Source organism: Ictidomys tridecemlineatus, chromosome 7 (assembly GCF_052094955.1).
Source record: "Ictidomys tridecemlineatus isolate mIctTri1 chromosome 7, mIctTri1.hap1, whole genome shotgun sequence".
NCBI classification, from domain to species: domain Eukaryota; kingdom Metazoa; phylum Chordata; class Mammalia; order Rodentia; family Sciuridae; genus Ictidomys; species Ictidomys tridecemlineatus.
In genome coordinates this window covers 3,250,173-3,267,958 of record NC_135483.1, presented here as the reverse complement: position 1 = coordinate 3,267,958, position 17,786 = coordinate 3,250,173, and the positions used below count along the sequence as shown (strand labels likewise).

General features: G+C 52.5%; 1 protein-coding gene across 1 annotated transcript in view; it reads right to left on the bottom strand.

Annotated features, from left to right (window-relative positions):
* The window catches only part of Ago2 (argonaute RISC catalytic component 2), a 93,477-nt gene extending 77,019 nt beyond the window's left edge, over positions 1-16,458 (bottom strand). Inside the window, exon 1 of the mRNA XM_078016647.1 lies at positions 16,315-16,458. Within this exon, the coding sequence (XP_077872773.1) occupies positions 16,315-16,336 (22 nt within the window). The 5' untranslated portion in view covers positions 16,337-16,458. The remainder of the gene's footprint in view (positions 1-16,314) is intronic.
* Positions 16,459-17,786: the final 1,328 nt, after the last annotated feature.

Here is a 17,786-nt window from a genome sequence, read left to right as displayed (position 1 = left end):
CTGGCAAGCAGGCACCCATCTGCAGGCCGGGGCTGAGCACTATGAGAGGCGGATGTCCAGGTTTCCAAGGTGGTCCCAAGACTAGGCAGGATGAGGACATTGGGCTAATCAGCAAACTCCAGGTTACATTACTATGGCCACTTTCTGTAAGCCAAAATCATTTCAAGTGGTTCAATGAAGAGTCAAGGAGCTGGGAGCTGGGGTGCAGTGCAGTGGTGGAGCATGTGCAAGGCCCTAGGTTCAGTCCCCAGCACCAAGAAAAGTCAGGAATTAAATGACATGCTTCAGGGAATCACAGAGTGTGGGGATGAACAGGCTGCACTAATCTCATAGCTGTAAGGGTCACATGGTGGGTCTCAGAGTTTCTCACCTACTTTAGTGTATATTATAACTTTTCCACAATAAAAAGACCTTTAAAATATTTTTTTCAAAGTTTACCAAAAACATAAATCTGGTCTCTGATCAGTGAGTCACACCATCTAAGGCAAAATCACAGAACCTGGGGACACACTCTGACCCACCTGTTCAGCCCAAGGCACCTCTCCCTGCCTCGCTCCCACCTGCCACTGGCGGAGGGCCTTGTAAAGGCACTGTGCATCTGACATTCCGGAGGAGCTGGCCAGAGCTGGCCATTCCTGGCCACTCTCTGACCGTCACAGACCCTCACTTAGCAGGAGACGGTGCCCTTCACACCATGTGCTGTGAAAGATACCTGGAATTTCGTATGGATGCCAGTGACCCCTCAATGCACAGCTGTACTCACAAGTCAGTGAGCCCCAAAGGCAGCAGCCAATCTGCATTTCCCAGCCCCAGGCATGATGTCTAGGATATAGCTGGCACTCGGTGCTTGTAAGAATGAGCTGCTTTGACATTAGACCCCAGGATTGAATCAGGATTCTTTTTTGGGGGGCGGGGGCCTGTTATGTTGACTTTTCTGTATTCATCTGATTGTCTGAGTTCCAAATACTACACTCTGGCATAAAGAAATCAATGTGCCTTACATCTCTTAGGTTGGTCTAGGAAAAAAAAAAATGCATGAATTTAACATTTTCCCTAGCTTGGTGACTAATAAAATCTGTCACGAATAGTTTACTACTTAAAAAGTTCACTTTTTTAAAGACGTGAGGTGCCAATAACAAGTGTTGGCAAGGATGTAAAGAAACCAAAATTCTCCTGTTGCATGGAAACACGAAATAGCACAAGCATAGGGAAAACAGCTCAGCTGTTCCTCACAAAGCTGCACACAGCAGTCACCACACAGTCCAGCAATTCCACTCCCTGCTGTACACCTGCACACACAAAAAACCAGGTTCACACAAAAATTTGTACCCAAATGCCAAAGGTAGAAATAACAAAAATGGATGGATAAACTTGGTATAACCATATGATGGAATATTATTTGGCAATAAAAAAAGGAAGTTCAGAGCTGGGCATGGAGGTTTGTGCCTATAGTCCCAGCCACACAGGATCCATGGCCCAAGGATCACTTGACACCAGCCAGGGCCACATGGCAATACCCCATCTCAAATAAAAAGAGAAGCGGCTGGTGTGGTGGTGCACAACTGTGATCCCACAACTCCACAGGCTGGGGCAGGAGGACCACAAGTCTGAGGATCTAAGCAACATAGTGAGATCCTGTCTCAAAACATAAAAAGGGCTGGAGATGTAGCTCAGTGGTAAAGAGAAAAAGGAGGGGAGGAGAAAGAAATTTAGTTCTGATACATGCTCAAATGCACCCCTTGAAAATACACTGCTAAGCAAAAAACAGCCAGACACAAAAGGCCATTCACTGTCTGACTGTCGTCCATGATCTTAGGAAGAGGTGGGTCCACACAGTCAGAGCAGACTCGTGATTTCCAGAGGCTGGGGGTGGGGGGGTCAGAATGGAGTGACTGCTCCGTGGGTACCATTAAACCTTTTCTTTAAATCGTTTTTTGTCTGTTTTAATTAGTTATACATGACAGTAGAATGCATTTATAAATTTTGATATATCACTCATAGGTGGGGTATAATTTCTCACTTTCCTGAGTGTACATGCTGCAGAATTATATTTGTCATGTAGTCACATATACACATACAGTAATAATGGCTGTTTCATTCTTAAATGGTTTTAAAATGGCTATGATGCATGAATTTCACCTCAATTTTTCTTAAATACACATTTTGAAATAACTTTCTCCCTCTGAAACATGGACCATTTTTCTTTTCCCTCTGCTAACAATACAGACCCACTTGGAGGAGCCAACACAAGCACATCGGTAGAAGCCGAGACTTGTATTGGGTCAGACTCGGCCCATGCTGGGAAGGCCCAAGTGGGAAACAGGCCGTGTCTGGGAGGCCAGAGCTGAGCTGGCAACTGTCCACAGCAGGGCTTAGGAGGCCATTCTATAACATGAACCTAAAAATACTTTATTCTGATTTTTTAAAAAGGAAGCTAGGCTTGGTGGCCCACGTCTGTAATCCTAGCAGCTCCGGAGGCTGAGGCAGGAGGATCCTTGAGTTCAAAGCCAGCCTTCAGCAAAAGCAAAGTGCTAATCAACTCAGTGAGATCCTGTCTCTAATAAAATACAAAATAGGGCTGGGGATGTGGCTCAGTGGTCGAGTGCCCCTGAGTTCAATGCCCAGGACCAAAAAAAAGGGTAAAAATAAAATAGAAACCACACTTCAAATAAATTGTCACTGAGTGATACCTGGAACCATGGGAATGCTCAGGAAGGCTGGTCTTACAAACCACAACTTAAACTTCATTCCCGAGTGGGTCTCAGGGAGGGCAGGGCCAGGCACAGGGCACACCCTCCCCACCCTGCCAGTGGCACACACTGATAGTGCGCCTGTCCAGGAAGCCCCTCCTCAGCACAGGGCTCCAGCAGCAGGTTCTTACCAGGTGAGAGGATGCTGTGGATTGGAAGAAACTCAAATCCCTCCAGGGCCAACCCTAAAGAGAGAGAGCGCGAGCCAGACACAGACGCACGCATCTGTTGCCTCTCAAGATTCTGGGCATTTTTTATATTTACTTCACAGCATTTATCTTTCATAAGAAAATTCTTCAAATAAGAATCTCCCTCCAAGACACCCATTTTTTGTCTTCGTTCACCTCCAAGCTTTTGGCAGAGGGCAGGCAGCTCACTGGGCTCAGATAATGGAAAAACAGAACCGCTGTCGCGGGCTGCCATAGCCCCCTGAAACACCCACCCCCATGCAGTCTCCCAGAGTCACGTTCCAAGTCTGGGAGGCCAGAGCTGAGCTGGCTACTGTCCACACAGGGCTTAGGAGGCCATTCTAGAACACACCCAGGCCCAGAGGGCCCGCTGCCTGGCTCAGAGAAGCCCCAGGTCACCACAGCTGATCCATATAAGAAGGCAGGCGCCACCATGGTCCCGGCTTTACAGACACGGAGCACTGAAAGGCCCTCAGCTTCCTGCCTGCGCCCTGAGGGCACAGCTCTGGACAGCAGAGAAAGCAGTCGGGCCACCATGTGTGACAGGGTGCCATGCCCACGCCACTACATCTGGAGCTCTGAGCTCCCGGAAGGGGCCGCCTCACTGCTATTGAGGTCTCAGGACTTGACCTGCCCTGCCGTCCTCTCCACATCCCCTCAACGACGGCCATGTCCAGTGGGATGGACGGGTGCTGCCTCCTGCCCTGCACAGCCGGGTGGAGGGAGCCCACTGCCACCCAGAACACAAGGGAAGGCACCCAGGGACCAGACAGCTGCCTGCGGGATTCTCTAAAACACAGGGACAAGTTCCAATGCACAGATTTAACTTTTAAATAAACTTTCAAACTTTTTAATCAATTTAAAGTCGTCAAAAAGAAGATACCATTGGGGCTGGAGTTGCGGCTCAGCCCAGAGGCTCGCCTGGCATGCGAGAGGCCCTGGGTTCCATCCTCAGCACCACATATAAGTAAATAGATAAAATAAAAAGATCCATTGACAACTAAAAAATATTTTTTAAAAAAGAAGAAGACACATTAGATCCTGGAAAGCAGACAAGGGTGACCATGAGGATCCTCAGGCAGCAAGGGGTTTACAGCAGGAAGAGGACACAGACCACTGTAAGGCAGCACACCCACCAACGTAAACACGCAACGTGCGCTCCATGGGTCTTTTCTCCTGTGTTTCTTAGAATCACCTTAAAACTTGGCCTAAGAAACCTTACCCCGTGCTTCTTCCTCAGCTTCAGGTGGCCATAAAGCTGGCTTCTGTGCCTCCCTACCCCAGCCACTGCTCCTTGCTCAGCCTGTCACCACCTGCTCAGCACTGGGGTCGCCACTGTCCACACAGCCCAGAACGCCCTCCCTCAGCAGCCCCTGCCTGCAGCCCTCCCCACTCAGGTCCCAGCAGTGTCCCCCTTCAGTCACACGCTGGCTTCCCTTTTGCCCTCAAAATCCCAACAGCTGACCAGGGAAACTAATGTGAAGAAGTAGAATTTAAAAATACAAATGCCAGTGCTGGGGATATAGCTCAGCTGATAGGGTGCTGCCCAGCATACACAAGGCCCCAGGTTCCATCCTTAGCACCAAAAAAAAAAAAAAAAAAAATCTGCATGCCACAGCTTTGAAGTAGCAGAGCCCAGTGATGGGGGATCAACAGCAGGAGCCACAAGACAACCAAGAGCCCTGCATGCTGGTGAAGAAGGTGCTAAAACAAATAGGAAAACTGCATCAGTTAGGCTACCGCTCCTACTCACCTGCAGCAATACACATGGGACTGAGGGACATGCCGCAACACACCAGAGGACAAGCCAGCCAGATCCAAACTGTGGGAAACCCAACAGCACAACCCAGCCAGTGTCCTCCACAAATAAACAGTAAGGCTGGGGAGAACAGGAGAAAGCCACAGTACCTGCATCCCACTTCAGCCACTGTGGGATTCCCACCCCATGAGAATCCAGCAGCTGGAACTCTGTGGCCCCAGGGAGGATCAGCTCTCAGGGGCCTGTGCACAGGGAGGGAGGCAGAACCACACACCATCACAGGATACCTTCGGGAACACTCGTAATAGAGTGAAGAGCACCTCGGCACACAACGCACCCCTGTAACCCAGCCACTCGGGGAGCTGAAGCATGGGGATCCCAAGCTGGAGGCCAGCCTGAACAGCAAGACCCTGTCTCAAAAAATAAAAAGGGCAGCACACCTGTAATCCCAGTGGTTCAGGAGGTGAGACAGGGGGATCGCAAGTTCAAAGCCAGCCTCAGCAATGGTGAGGCACTAAGCTACTCAGTGAGATGCTGTCTCTAAATAAAATACAAAACATTGGGCTGGGGATGTGGTTCAGTGGCCGTGTGCCCCTAAGTTCGATCTCTGATACTCAAAAAACGGGGGACTGGGGGCTGAAATTGTAGCGGACCGGTAGAGCACCCTGGGTTCAATCTGTAATACCCAAAATAAAATTCGACAGCAGCAGCAGGACGGGCCACACAGGTGTTGGCTGGTGTGAGGACATGCACACATGCTCTTCCAGGTCCTGAGAGGCTCGGCCGGCCAGTCCCACCACTGAGATGCCTCTGATGCCTCCTCCAGGCAGGTGTGCCCTTTCGCAGCATCCAGTAGTCTGCTCTCACGGGGCATTACATTCAGCTGGGGCCCTCCCCTGGGATCCTCCACCAGTCCTCAAGGCACACCTGGGCCCTTGGCCTCCCGCCCTCCCCTCCTCTAGTCCTTGCTTTTTGCTTCAGGGACCCCCTCCCCAGCACACAGTGGGATTTCTCCTGCAGTAGGCACAGACATATTTGCAACTTGAGTGTGGCATGTTTGGAATGTCCGTCCCTCAGAACATGGTGCGAGGCCTCTTCTCCATTGCTCCTTGTGAGCTGGCACCCACCCTGCCCTTTAAAAGTCCCTTGCAAATGGTATTTTCTTTGAAAAGCATTTCCTGGGTTTTCCAACCAGGATTCCTACCCTCTCTCTGCGAAACTGTCCCAGTTCCTATGTTCCAATGCCAGTGCTAGTGTGGCCAGCTGCATCCACAGGGTCCTCCTCAAATGTTCCAGAGCATCTCAAGAGAACACACTGCACTCCTCAGGGGAGTCAACAGAACAGGGACCTCTCCCACCTGAGTGCGCTCCTGACTGCCCCTCCCCACAAAGCTCTGGATGCCTCTGAAAAGGGTAAGCTGTAATTTTCTGTCTCAGGTGCTAAGAAAATTCCCAAGGCTAACACAGCACACTCAAAACAAGCCACCTGTTTTAATATTCAGTGAGCAACAGCACCCTTGCGGGGAAAACGGTGTTCCCAGTGAGGTCTCCCTGCCAGTCACCCTATGTCCCATCTAGAGCCACTGCAGGGAAACCACACAGTGCACTGCCCTTCAGTCCTACCTAGCTGTGACCAGTGGTGTGATCTGGGGACATAATATGGCACTCTTTCACCAATGTTCCTGACCCCGTGGGTGGGCAAGGCTGGTCCCCAACTCCAGCCAGCAGCCAACTGCAGGGGTTGCATCACATTGAGCAGGGCTTGGGGCCCAGGCATCAAGGCCATACTGTCACATCCCCAAGACACACCTTACCAAGGAGCACAGGCACAAGCACTTGGCAAACGCTACCCAGCTGAGACCTCATTTCTATTCCTCCCTCCTTGCAAAGTAAAGACCCAGAGGTCAACAATGGAGCACACAGGTGGGAAGGAGACCCTCCTGCCCTTGGGCTGCACCTGCAGGGTAAGCAGCCACAGCAGGCAGGGAAAAACAGTTGCACCAGCACCCCATCTGGTCAATGTGATCCACGTGCCCCACCGTGCTCTCCATTCTCCATAAGGAGAGCAGGAGACTGGGGGTCCAAGAGGCACCTGGCCTGTGACCAGGCTCACTGAGAGGCACTGAGGGGAGGCGCTCCAAGGCCGGACTCCCTGGCTTTCTCCAAGTGCACCTCCCCTCCCGGGGCTTCTCCTCAGCTTCGCCCACTCTTTTCTTGCATCACTCTATTAAATGATGCGACCACCTGCTAGAGCTAAAGTCTGGGGAAGCTGCCATCTCTGCGAGCCTGGCTCAGCTTCCTCACTCACGGCTCTGCCAGCTACATGGCTTGCTCAGGTAAGAACTGTGCTAAGGACTCCCAGAGCATCAAGTGCCACGTGAAGGGAGCATCAGTCACTGTTCCTGAGGCGCAGAGGCAGCCACCAACACAGTGCCTAGAGAGCACCACCCTCACCAGCACCAGCCCCCTTCCTGTCTTGAAGGGGCTCAGGCAAAGCAAGACTGAGGGTGTGAGCACCTGAGTTGGGGTTGCAGGGTCCTCCTGCTGTCAAAGTCCAGGAAATAGCCCAAGCAGGCCACCCCAGTGAGTCCTCAGTCATGGCGATAAGCACACAGGGTTCAAGCTCCCCCAGAAGATGGCCATCAGGTCGTGAGACAAAAATCCCAATGGTTGCATTATTTTACTTTAGGATTCAAACTTGAAAAAACATCTCCAATGGCTTTTTGACCTTTTTATGTGTAACTGCCAGAAATTTCTTCTTGTTGCCTTCTTTACACAAAGTATGCCCTAGAGTTCACGGTGGAAGCACCCAAAATAGCTTGAAGAACCCCAGAAACACTGCCATTGGGTCACTGTTGTAGAAGGATGCTCAGGAGATGGGAGTAGCTCACAGTAAGAGAAATGTGCTCAGGAGCCACCGGGACTCTGAGTCTGGCTGTTTCTCACTCTTGCTAGAGTTCTGTTTGATTCAGGCCACAGGTTCTTAACCACGGAGGCAGCATGGTCTCACTGCACTTGCACCCCCGCAGCAGTAACCCTGAGAGGTCTTCTCAGGCTTGCTCATGGCCACCAGGAGCCACAAACTGCAGTGCATACAGTATCCAAGCCCAGCAGTCAGACCTCTGAGCTTTTCTGAAAAGATGCCCAGGTCGCCTGACTGATGACCCAGCTCTCTAGGCTGTGCCCAGGTTTCCTCTGTGGCCTGGCTGAGCAAGGTGTCCCCGGAGTGGGCTCTGGCCCATTTCCTACCTCCTTTCCCCACCCCACTTCCAGCACCAGTGGGTCCCAAGCTCCACCACAGCAGTCATCTGGGACAGGCAAAGCCCACTCCCTGGGCCTTCACGTACCTCTGGAGCCACTGCCCAGGTCACTCTGCCCAGGGCTGGGTGTGCCTGAGGCCAGCGGGGGACCAAGGAAGAGTATCACTGACCCTGGAGCCCCACGCCCATACCACATCTCCCAGCCTTTCTCAGCCCATTTCTAGTACCAGCTTCTAGTACCTGCCCTGACCTCTTTATGCACACCCCTTCTCCCCAAGCCTGTGCTAGTCATGTCACCACCCACAGGACCTGAAGCTAGATACCACAATGCACGTAGTCACTCATTCAAACATCCCCAGAGCTGAAGTTACAAGTTGAAGGGCCCGTCAGGCCTAAGGTCATGCATGGGTTGCTTCCCCAACAAAGGGTCCTGTGCTGGGTTCTGCAGAAAGCCCCTGGTAAGGTAGGGTGACACCCACCCGAGTGATGAGCTCATCTTAGAGCAACTCTCAGGGAGGTGCACTATCACCTGCATGTTCTAGGTCAAGAAAGAGGTCTTGTGTGAGCCTTGTACCTTGTCCAGGCCAAGGAGCTAGCTGAGTGGAGGCCAGAGGCCACACTCAAGCGAGCACCTTACCTAGGTGAGCTGGGTTGGCTTCGTGCAGACAAGACTCTAGCCTGAGTGAGCAGCCTCACCTGTCACCTCCCACACACAGTACCAGAGCATCAGCTCCAAGTGCTCACCTCCCACAGGGCCCAGGTGCTGAGCAGGGTCTACAGGCTCCTGCTCATCATTCCTCCCCCATAACCTCCCCCAGTGAGTCCCACCTCTCAGGTCCCAAGGACCCACCTGCAATTTCTCCTTCCCCACTTCCAACCTTTGTCTGCCTCCCAACACTGCTGCCAACTCCCCGCCCCCACAATGCTATTAGAATGGCCTTTCTAGAACAAGTCTGACCAGCTGACACTCCATGTGCTTGGGAGCACAGAGCCTTTCACAGTCTAAGCAGCCTCTTCCCTGCACACCCACACATAGACAGTTGGGTGTCCTCCAGCTATTCCTAGGGCTCACAGACTCTCCCCACCCCCCACTCTCTAGAGAGGGGCAGGAGGGTCTCATGCCACTCTGTTTCCCAGGAGAGCATGATCAGCCTTCCAGTGTTCATGACAAAAATTCCCAGAGTCCAATCCCTCCCCCCCTTTTCACCTTTTTTTTTTTTTTTTTTTTTGATGTGTATGGTGCTGGGGATTGAACCCAGAGCTTCACACAAGCTAGGCAAGTGCTTTCCCACTGAGCTACATCCCCAGCCCTTTCTATTTTTTGAGACAGGGACTCACTAAGTTGTCCAGGCCAGCCTTGAACTTGTGATCCTCCTACCTCAGCCTCCAGAGTAGTTAGTTGGGAGTTCAGGTATGTGTCACCAAGCCAGGCCCTGATTCTTTAGACAACTAGCACTGCCCAGCTACCAAACCGCAAACAACCTCCCTGCTCCAACCCTGCCTCTCAGCAGCAGGGATCTACTTCCTCCCCACAAAATCCACCTCCAGAGCACCGCAACCTCACCTGCTCTGACCTACTGCTTCCTGGACAGCTAGTGCTCCCATCCTGAGTTGGCTGTGCTTCTCAGGGAAGCATCTGTGCAAGCGAGTTCCCCAGAGTCAGGAAAGTCAGGGACCTGGGGCCAGCGCACATGGAGGCACAGGTACTTCTGTTTGCACATGGCAGGAAGGTGCTGCTCTCAGCACCCCCCATAATTCCACTCAGTGTTAAAACAGCAGATGCTTCTAAGATAGGCCTGACTCTGGAACCCGTGGTCTATTTGGACACACAGAGTAAGAAGCTCTGCAGGCGACACAGCACAGTGAATGGGAGCAGAGTGCTGCCCAGTGGACTCCACTGAGGCTCGGCCATCCCTGCTTGGCCTGGAGCAGCCTTCTCTCCCCTAGCTTAGGTAACTACCCACCCTCCAGAACACTCTCAAGACAGCAGAGGAAATGTGCAGCTCTCCTCAGCCTCTGGCCCTAGCGGTAGGAGGCAGAAGAGCAACTGAGTCACAAGATCCAGAAACGGAAAGAGCATGAGCCATCCAGGTCAGACTCCCGGCCACTGCAGACGAGGAAACTGAGGCCCACACAGGGGACAACTCCCCACACCACACCAGTGAAGGAGGACAGGGCTGGAGCTGAGAAAGACTGCAAGTGGGAATCCAGCTCCCCCTCCTGGCACACGGCAGGGAGCCACCTGCACACCCTTCAGTCTCCCCGGAAGCGCAGGACCACCGAGGAGTGGCACAGTTAAAGGGTGCAAGCCTACCCTTCCTGAGGCTACGCACCAGCCTTCAGTCAGGGAGCAGCCACCCCAATGTGCCCACAGTCCTTGCATGTGCTCACAGTCCCAAGAAACAATTAGGAGGACCCCGTTTTACTTATAAAAGTTCCCAGCCAAGAGGACAAGCTGTGGCCACTGGGTACAGCTCCACTGAAAGATAAACCAGAAGGGCACGCTTATCTGGTCACAAAAACTAAGGGACCAGGGGCTGGGGTTTGGGCTCAGCGGTAGAGCACTCACCTAGCATGCACGAGGCCCTGGGTTTAAAAATAAATAAATAAAATAAAGGTATTGTGTCTAACCAAAAAAAAAAAAAAAAAAAACTTTAAAAAAAAGACTAAGGGACCAGAGAACAAATAGTGGTTTCAGGTTCTTAAACTTTTGGGGAGAAAAGGTGGAGAAGGAAATTAGAGTAGTGTACTCAATGACATTTCACCACACCAAGAGCTCGATTTTAGCTAGCCAGAGGGAAAAGGCCAGGCCACAGCCATGGCACCAGCTGGGGCTCAGCAGCACGGGTGTGGGCTGGTGGTGCTCACCCAGAAGATAGCCAAGCCAGGGGTGAAGCTGCCAAGTGCAGGGAATGGTGGGCAAAGATAAGGGCACAGCGAGTTGGGGGAGGACCTGGAACCCTCCTCATGCCAGAGAGGCCCTCTCAGCCCAAAATGGGGAGGGGAGGTCCATCTTCTTCTGAATAATTTTAAGTCCACAGTGTCATTTCCATTTTCTAAGTATTAGGTCACTCTACTGAAAGATGCTACATGAAGAGGGCTCTGCTTCACCTGTGACTTAAAGTCAAAGTGACCTGTCAGCAAAGACACTTGGTGAGTGTACTGGAGTGAAGTTCACAAGCCCTGTCTTCAGGGAACCAAGGACTGTGAATATGGGTTCTCTATAAAACTGAGCTGGCGCAGAGGTGCGCACCTGAATTCCAGCAATTTAGGAAGCTGAGGCAGGAGGACAGCAAGCTGGCGACAAGCCTCAGCAACTTAGGGAGGACCTAAGTGAGACCGTGGCTCAAACTAAAACACAAAAAGGGCTGGAAATGTGGCTCAATGGCAAGATGCCGCCGGGGTTCAACCAAAAGAAACAAGGAAGAGGAGGGAGGAGATGCCTACTCTGAAAAAAAGATAATTTTAAGTCTGTAACAAGTAAAAAGAAAGGACAAAAGGGGGACTAGCTTTCAGGGACTCAGTAAATTGCCTCAGAAGACAGAAACCCAGATTTATGTATGACTTCTATTAAAATTCAGGAGAGAAAACAGTCAATCGTAAGCGTGTCCCTGGTGAATGAGAACTGACAGCCGACTGGGGTGACAGTAGCCTCGTCTATAACTTCCCTGGCCTCTGGGTGCACACGTACAAAGAGGAAGCCACCTGGCTGGAACCACTTTAAAGGGTATTCACGGAGGGGCCACAGTGACAGCTCAGCGTAGAGCACCTGCCTAGCACGTGTGAAGCGCTGGGCTGGCTCCTCAGCATCACAAATAGGCAGGCAGGCAGGCAGGCAGAACGAAGGTATCATGTCCATCTACAACATCCACAGAGAAACAAGAGTGGGGGAAACAAGCAAAGGTAGAAAATTCTGAAGGCACATTTTGTACTAATCACTCTACTTTTATGTTCTTCAAATTACTTCACAATTGTAACTCTTTCTAAAAGAAGCCAAATGTTACATTTTCAAAGTTCACAGTAACAATTCATAAAATAAAAACACATTTCATCAGACTGGCACACTGCAGCAGAATATTGCCTAACTCAGAGAATGAACCAGACCCTTGTCAACACATTCAATATAGCCCGGAGCAGTAGCACACCCATAATCCCAAGCACTAGGGAGGCTGAGGCAGGAGGATTGAAAGTTTGATGCCAGGGCTGGGGTTGTGGCTCAGTGGTAGAGAACTTGCCGGGCATATAACAATCAATCAATCAAATGAAGTTCCATTGACAACTAAAAAAAAAAAAAAAGTAAGTGGGACTGGGATTGTGGTGCAGTGGTAAAAGTGCTCGCCTAGCATGTGTGAGGCCCTGGGTTCGATCCTCAGCACGACATGTAAATAAATAAAGTTATTGAAAAGAAAGAAGGTATGGGGCTGGGGATTTGGCTCAAGCGGTAGCGCGCTCGCCTCGCATGCGTGCGGCCCAGGTTCGATCCTCAGCACCACATACCAACAAAGATGTTGTGTCTGCCGAGAACTAAAAAATAAATATTAAAAATTCTCTCTCTCTCCCCTCTCTCACTCTCTCTTTAAAAAAAAAAAAAAAAAGAAAGAAGGTAAATAAATAAATTTATTGAAAAGAAAGAAGGTAAGTAAGTTTGATGCCAGCCTCAGCAACTTAGCAAGAGACAGTCTCGAAACAAAAACTAAAAAGGACTGGGGATGTAGCCCAGTGGTAGAGCACCTGGGGATGGGGGTGTAGCCCAGTGATAGAGCACCTAGGGGGGTGGGGGTGTAGCCCAGTGGTAGAGCACCTGGGGATGGGGGTGTAACTCAGTGGTAGAGCACCTGGGGGTGGGGGTGTAGCCCAGTGGTAGAGCACCTGGGGGTGGGGGTGTAGCCCAGTGGTAGAGCACCTGGGGGTGGGGGTGTAGCCCAGTGGTAGAGCACCTAGGGGGGTGGGGATGTAGCCCAGAGATAGAGCACCTAGGGGTGGGGGTGTAACTCAGTGATAGAGCATCTAGGGTGGTGGGGGTGTAGCCCAGTGGTAGAGCACCTAGGGGTGGGGGGTGTAACTCAGTGATAGAGCATCTAGGGTGGTGGGGGTGTAGCCCAGTGGTAGAGCACCTGGGGGTGTATCCCAGTGGTAGAGCACCTGGGGATGGGGGTGTAGCCCAGTGATAGAGCACCTAGGGGTGGGGGTGTAGCCCAGTGGTAGAGCACCTGGGGGTGGGGGTGTAGCCCAGTGATAGAGCACCTAGGGGTGGGGGTGTAACTCAGTGATAGAGCATCTAGGGTGGTGGGGGTGTAGCCCAGTGGTAGAGCACCTGGGGATGGGGGTAGTTCTAAAACAAAACAAAACAACATTTTCAATACAGAAATTGCAAGTTGAAAAAATACTGCTACTTCTTAAACAGTCGTTTTAGGAGTCACAGCTCTTGCAGTTAGGGGAAGGAAGACTGCACAATGCAGAGCCATGCTGCCATGCCTCCTGGCCCAGGTAGAGGCACTGCCATGGTAAACAGGCACCATCACTGGGAGAGCTGCTCGCATCCTTGCTGGGACAACTGGACAACTCGGACTCACGGAGAAATGGGGTTTAGAGAGAATTAAGTGTACCAGAAATTACCAATGAAAGCCAGGTATTTTCAAAGTCAAGATCCTATTTAGACAACTCTCACTAGGAATTAGGTGTCACAGAGATTACTTTGTAGCAAACCCACAAGGGGTATAACATTAGGCAAAATCCTCAGAAAACCACCCCATTGGAGGAAACAATCCTTTAGATACCATTTAAGATCTTTAAATGGGGGGCAAGGTGGGTAGCATTCAGGTGGCACATGGGTGTATTCCCAGCCACCAAAGCAGGAGGATCAAGAGTTCCCAGTCAGTTGGGCAACCTACCAAGTCCCTCTCAAAATAAAAAATAAAGCCGGGCATGGTGGCACATGCTGTAATCCCAGCAGCTCAAGAGGCAGACACAGGAGGATTGTAAGTTCAAAGCCAGCCTCAGCAAAAGTGAGGGTGCTAAGCAACTCAGTGAGACCCTGTCTCTAAATAAAACACAAAATTGGGCTGGGAATGTGACTCAGTGGTCAAGTGTCCCTGAGTTTTTAATCCCCAGTACAAATTAATTAATTAATTGGAAAATATGTGGGACTGGGGATATAGCTCAGTGGTAGAGCACTTGCCTAATAGGCACAGGCCTCCAGCTTCAATCCCCAGTACTGGGGGGGCCAGGGGAACCCACAACTAATTGATTGATCTATGAAGTTTCAGGGTCAAGGCAAAATCCACCTATCCTCACTCTTTTCAATAGTTCAGAAAAATTAAGAAACAGTAACATTCCTAACTTTGGAATCCAAATTTCAGTTTCACATAGGTAACAGTATTTTTTTGTAACAGGCATAATAATATAAACCTATTGTGAACTTTATTTTTAAAATTAATTTACAAATTGCTTAGTAAGTCTATAACAATTGGAAGTAGCAGAACTATCTGTAACTTTTCTACAATTCAGATGCAATTAGGATTCTAAATTAGGAAACAAAATATTAGAAAGAGTCTCACTGAAGAGATTCTGTTCCAAAAATTTCCTTCTAAACAAAATTAAAAGCTTGGGTAGAAAAACAAAACTGAACTGCATAATTACAGCACAATTGTACACCTGGAGCTTGGGCTCAATCCTGTCCAGCCATTAGCTAGGAATTATCCTGCAGACATTTATTTTCCCCATGAAAGCTGGCTAAAGGGTGTCCCCGCTAGGCCACCAAGCAGAAGCCCACAGCACAGAAGCCATCTTCAAGCAGTGTTCCACAGACAAGTCAACAGCCTGGTGCAGGTACACATAGCAAGCAGCCTCAATGCCACTTCCTGAAGTTCTCATTTCAGTTACAAGTACTCAGCATGGCCTGGTCTAGCCTAGACTTAACAGGTATTTTTTACTGTGGGTCAAGGTCAAAAGGGACTGAGAGCCACTTTCTGTAAGGAGGGTTCAGAAAATCAGCTCAGGAGTGGAGCCAGGCAGATTGTTCTAATGCTCCTGGCTCCATGACCTTGGCAGAGTTCTTAACCTCTCTGAGCCTCTGCTGCCTGCCTTCAAAATGAAGGTGCTCCACCAATTTCAACAAGCTGAACCATCAACACATAAAACAAGACAGAAGCCTGACCTTCCTCAAGGTTCCTCACATTTTCTGGGCCTTCAACTTTAAAACTGATCATCTGAAAAAATGCACAGCTTCATGACTCACATCTGCTGGGTTCCTTTGTAACTCTGCTCTAGAAGATTCTCACATTACAGGGCAGGGGCTGCCCAGCCCACTTCACAGTTAGGGGGCTGACTGCCAGGATCTCCAAAGGCCAGCATTGGCCACAGGTCTGTGGCACCTTCTAGGTGCAGGTTAAACCATTCATCAGTCAAACTGTTGAGGGCCCCTGAGGGTTTAAAAGTTGGTCAGAGAGCCTGGGCGCAGCTAAGTGACATCAGGGGGGGAAAAAAAAAGGCTGCTCAGAATTCACAAGGCACAGAGCTAATTGTGTACAGACACAGCCGTGGGGCCACCATTTAGGGACCTGAGTGGATCGGGCAGGCTTCTAGACCTTGCAATCTGGAGCAGGTCTGGAGAGACCCGGGACGTGAACCACCTAGCCGTGGACCAGGTGGACAGGCGGGGACTTGCGGGGCAGGCGGCAGGCTGGAGCGTGGCGGACAAAGGGGAGCAGGCAGTGCCCGGTCCAAGTGCCGGGAAATTTAGGAGCCACGTGCCTGGCGGGAGAAGGCAAAAAAGCAGTGGAGCACTTGACCGTTTTCTCGGCCCAGCAAGTAAACGGCCCCACTACTCTGCATTGGAAACGAAAAAGAAAAAAAATGTTTATGGGTTTAAGTTTTTTGGAACTTTTCCAAGGAGAGAGGCAGAGTCGTCGAGGGGTGCTGAGGACACCGACACGTCCCCCACCTCTCCGCGCACCTCGTACGAGGCAATTAGCACTCGCCCCAGCCGCGTGTCTGGAATGAGAATGAGCCGCGGCCCGGCCAGCGGGCGCCTCCCGGACAGCCCCGGCCCCGGCCCCGCCGGGGGGGCCGCCTCCCACTCCCCTCCGAGCCGGGGCCTGGGAGGGGCGGCCCAGAGAGCCGCCGGCGACGCCCGCCGCCCGCCGCCCGCCCGGGCCGCGACCCTCGGTCTGGCGGGCGGTGGGCGCCGGCCGGGCCTAGGCGCGCGGCCGCCGGGGCGCAGGCCCGAGCGCAGGTCGCAGGCCGCGCGGGCCCGGGGCCGCGCCGAGCAGGCCGGACGGCGACGACCGAGGACCCCGGCCCCGCCCCGCGGGACCCCCGCCCGCCGCCGCCGCCGCCGCCGCCGCGCGAGCACTCACCGGGGCCGGATCCCGAGTACATGGTGGCGCCGCGAGGGCTCCGGGGCCGAGGGCCGGCCGCCGCGCCACGGGCCCCGACGCCGCGAGCCGCGAGGGAGCCGCCGGCCGCACGATCCGCCCCGGCGCGGCCGCGTCGCCAAACAGGTTTACCCGACGCGGCCGGCGGCGGGCGGAGGCGGCGGGCGGGGGAGGGGCGGGGGCGGGGCGGCGGCGGGGGCGGGCGCGGGGCGGGGCCTGCGCGGGGCGGGGCCGGGCGCGCGGGGCGGGCGGGGCGGGCGCGCGGGGCGGGCGGGGCCTCGGCCGGGCGGCGGGGACCCGGGGGCCGGCCCGACGCGGCGAGCCGAGGCCCGGGGGAGCGGGGGGCGGCGCGGCGGGACTCCGCCCGGGCCCCTGCGGGCGCGCCCGGGCCGCCGGGCGGGAGCGTCCCTCGCCGCGCGGGGAGAGCTGTGCAGGCCCGAGCGGCGCTGGGTCCGCTGGCTGCCCGCGCGGCCGGCCCCAGCTCGCGGCCTGGCTCTTTAAGTGATTCACAAATGCGAAGCTTCTGCCGACCCGGAGCTTGAATTTGAGCGCAGCTCGGCCCTAGCACGCGACTACACTGCCACCTCCCGGCGCGTCCGAGCGCCCAGATAATCCGCATAAAGCACTTAAAAAGTAGTCAGTCTTTGGTAAATTTTCACAGTTGTCAAGGATCAGATCAAATACCACTCCCTCTCCACTGCGGTCAGAGCATCCAAACACACTCTCTTTGCCCTGCGGACCTCACGGACCTCCCTCATACTCCTTTTGGGCATTTCTGTACTTTCCCCAATTGCTGGCTTCCGCTTTTCCTCCAACCCAAATACTCTTGGTCCTTCATTTGCCCCTGAGTCCAGCAGAAGCCGGACAGTGGTTTCCTGTTTTCTCCCCTAATTGGTGATTAGAAGACAGAAGGGGAAATAAAACCCAGACTGGCTCATCATCTTTCAACATCCGTGCCAACCCCTTCCCTTGTCCTGTAAACAGGTGTTATCAGCTTATGGGGTGCAATGCCCAGTGTTGAGGATCCAGGTCAAAAGATAAACAGGTGTCCTGCTTGCCAAGAGGTCAAGTAGGTTTGTTAGTTACTTGCAGTCCTCAAGGAAGGCCCAAAGTTAGTGCAGGGAAACTACCATTCTCCTCCAGATAAACGGAAAAGGAGGACCTAAGTCTTCACAGTGGATGATACTAATGGATCATCATAGCTATAGTTGGTGGCCTATGGTCCCAGCTGCACAGGAGGCTGAGGTGGGAGGATCTCTTGAGCCCAAGAGATGAGACCAGCCTGGGCACCACAGGGAGACCCCACCTCAAACAAACAACAGCAACCACAAAAAGCATCATGATAAAATGGGTTTCTGTGCATCAGGAACCTTGGATGGGATGCAGTGCTGCTCACACAGCCAGGACTGAACACTGCTGGGGTTCCTGGGTACCCACTAGCAGTACAATGAGAA